The sequence below is a fragment of the Pterocles gutturalis genome, unplaced genomic scaffold (genome assembly GCF_000699245.1).
Source record: "Pterocles gutturalis isolate BGI_N339 unplaced genomic scaffold, ASM69924v1 scaffold23248, whole genome shotgun sequence".
Taxonomy (NCBI): Eukaryota; Metazoa; Chordata; class Aves; order Pterocliformes; family Pteroclidae; genus Pterocles; species Pterocles gutturalis.
In genome coordinates, this window is record NW_010123711.1 from 48,457 (window position 1) to 50,877 (window position 2,421).

At 49.3% G+C, this 2,421-nt stretch overlaps 1 protein-coding gene across 1 annotated transcript in view; it reads left to right on the top strand.

Annotated features, from left to right (window-relative positions):
* The window catches only part of LOC104465106 (kin of IRRE-like protein 3), a gene marked incomplete at its 5' end in the record, with an annotated part of 41,410 nt that extends 39,309 nt beyond the window's left edge, over positions 1-2,101 (top strand). The window contains one exon of the mRNA XM_010078023.1: positions 1,992-2,101. Coding sequence (XP_010076325.1) covers positions 1,992-2,101 — 110 coding nt within the window. The remainder of the gene's footprint in view (positions 1-1,991) is intronic.
* Positions 2,102-2,421: the final 320 nt, after the last annotated feature.

The following is a 2,421-nucleotide window of genomic DNA, read 5'->3' on the forward strand; positions in this document are numbered from 1 at the left end:
AAAACACCCTCGCATGCACCAACCCGGCACCTGCCGCCTGGCAGGGAAGCTCCCGCAATATTCGCCAGCCCAATCCCATTTACGAAAAGTGAGATCAAAGACTTATAATTCATTTCCTTTGCTCTTTTTATTTTTTTTTCCTCTTTTTAATCTCTTTTTTTTTTTTTTTTTTTTGGCTCATTTTAATACAAATAAATCCTCGGCACAGCGACTAACCCATCAAACAATGGGGATGCTACTAAAGAGAAGTGTGATTCATACTTAACAAAAGAAGGTGATTAGCTGCTGTTGTCTAACAATAGGGAAGTGTCAGGATGCCTGCAAATGAATTTCGGAAGCCCACGATATATCTCTGGGCTGTTACCGGTAGAGGAGAAGCTCATTTGTATTCCCACCGGCACCCATCTTTATTGGCATTTGAATTGCACATTTGGAAAATGAGATTAGGGGGAAATTGAAAATACCTATAATTTTTTCCCCCTCCCACACGTCATCGGTTCCCAGCGTAGAAGGCAGATGGCTTTGCTGGGGACTCAGCGCAGGAGGAGGAGGAGGCATTGCCAGGGTACCCAAGGCCACCTCGGAGCATCCCCTTCGGTCCCCAGCTGGTGACCTTGCTGCATCCCAACCCATCCCGCCCCTTGCTGGACTGGAATAACGCAGGGTTTGGATGCTGTCCTGCTCTGTCTTGGCACATGGATGGACTTTTTGCTTTTCTGTCCTCCCCGGCAGAATCATTTTTTCCTCCACAGCTCCTCAATCGCGTGAGATTTCACCCATTGCTGTTGCCTTTGCAAAGTGGTATCCAGAAGAGAGGTGGCAGCCAAGCTGTTCTCGCACCAGTATGCCCCAGTTAGAACCCATACCCTTGAACAAAGGCGTTGAGCAATTGCCAGAGAGCCAGGAGAAGCCAGCAGGGAAGTCTTCATCCCTATTTAACACAATGACACTCTTTGGGCTTGTGTTGGAGTCGTGGCTTCGCAGCATCCAAGCAATAAATGGAGCATCGTACCACCACCATTGTTCCACCTCCAGCCCTGCGACGTTGACCCCGTTCTCCAGCGCTGGGCTCTGGGATGCCCACCCGCACATGATCGTCCCCTGGGTCCATGACCCCCAGCCCAGGCTGTTGGGTGCTGGGTGCTCAGCCGCAGCCTTTCCCCATTTCCCCACATTGCTGAGATATTCAGGAAGAGGATGGAGGCAGCAGGTAGAGTTGACCCCATAGCGTGTCCTATTTTACAATGTATTTTTGCATATCCTGCCTCAGACAGTATGAGCTCCTCTCCGCAACCCTAACGCGCTCTACGACAAGACAGATGGTTCTTCGGGCACCTAGAAAACCTCTCCCCAAGGCCATTTCTTTCTGCTTTTTTCTCCTCAAATGAGCTCCCATCCTTAAAACCCAACACTGGAGGTCCAACATCCCCTCTCAGCCATCACAAAAAACTAAAACAATTCCGGATATTCTTCTTCCCAGTCTTTTCTTGCACCCTTTTCTTGCTTGATTGGTTGTCTCCTAAATTTTGTTTGCTGCTAAAGCATTTAGATGCTTATCATGTAAAAAAAAAAAGAAACTGAGCACCAGTTGTAAGAAGCGAAAGGCTTGTGACACCAATAAGGACGTGGCAGAGCTGATTAGGGTGATGAAAGAGCAGAAATGCCACTTCCGAGCGAGCGCGGAGACAAAAGATCATCATCACACAGTGAGATATTAAATTGGAGCTTTTCAAAGCAGGCAAGTTTATTTCCTTAAACAGAAATCAGAGCCGGCATTAACGTTTCTTAGCTGAAATTCTACATCAAATGGGATGTGTAGTTCCTCTTTCTGATTTACTGAAGCCCTCCAAGACGGCATGAGCCTGGCTTACCAAACCCTAAACCTTACATCACAACATCAAGAGGTCTCAGAGCTTTTTCCATATTTTCTTAAGCCCAAATTTTGCCACATCTTCGAGTCGCTTATGGGCTCATCTCTTATGTCTTTGCAGACCCACCCCTGGTGAACCTCTCCGTGGAGCCGCAGCCCGTCCTGGAGGATAACACCGTCAAGTTCCACTGCTCCGCCAAGGCCAACCCTGCCGTCACCCAGTACAGGTAAGGCGGTTGTCCCACTCTCTGCCACCACGCAACTTGCTGAGAGCTTCTCATGTTCTCCACCATGCAAAATTATTTCCTCCAGGTGATCCAAGAGTACTCGCCAGCTCTGTCTGCGATTTTTGGTGGTTATTCCACTATCTCCCATGTTTATCACTTCTTGGTGGGCGTTCTAGCTCACCCCTGTGTCCTCTGCTGTCCTCCCGCTGGGGATGCAGTGGCTGAAGCCACAGTCTGTGGTCCCCACGGAGCAGCTGACCCCAGCTGCAGCACGGTCGTCTTCCCAGCATCCCTGCTCCGTTGGCTTCCCAACGCCGCTCTTGC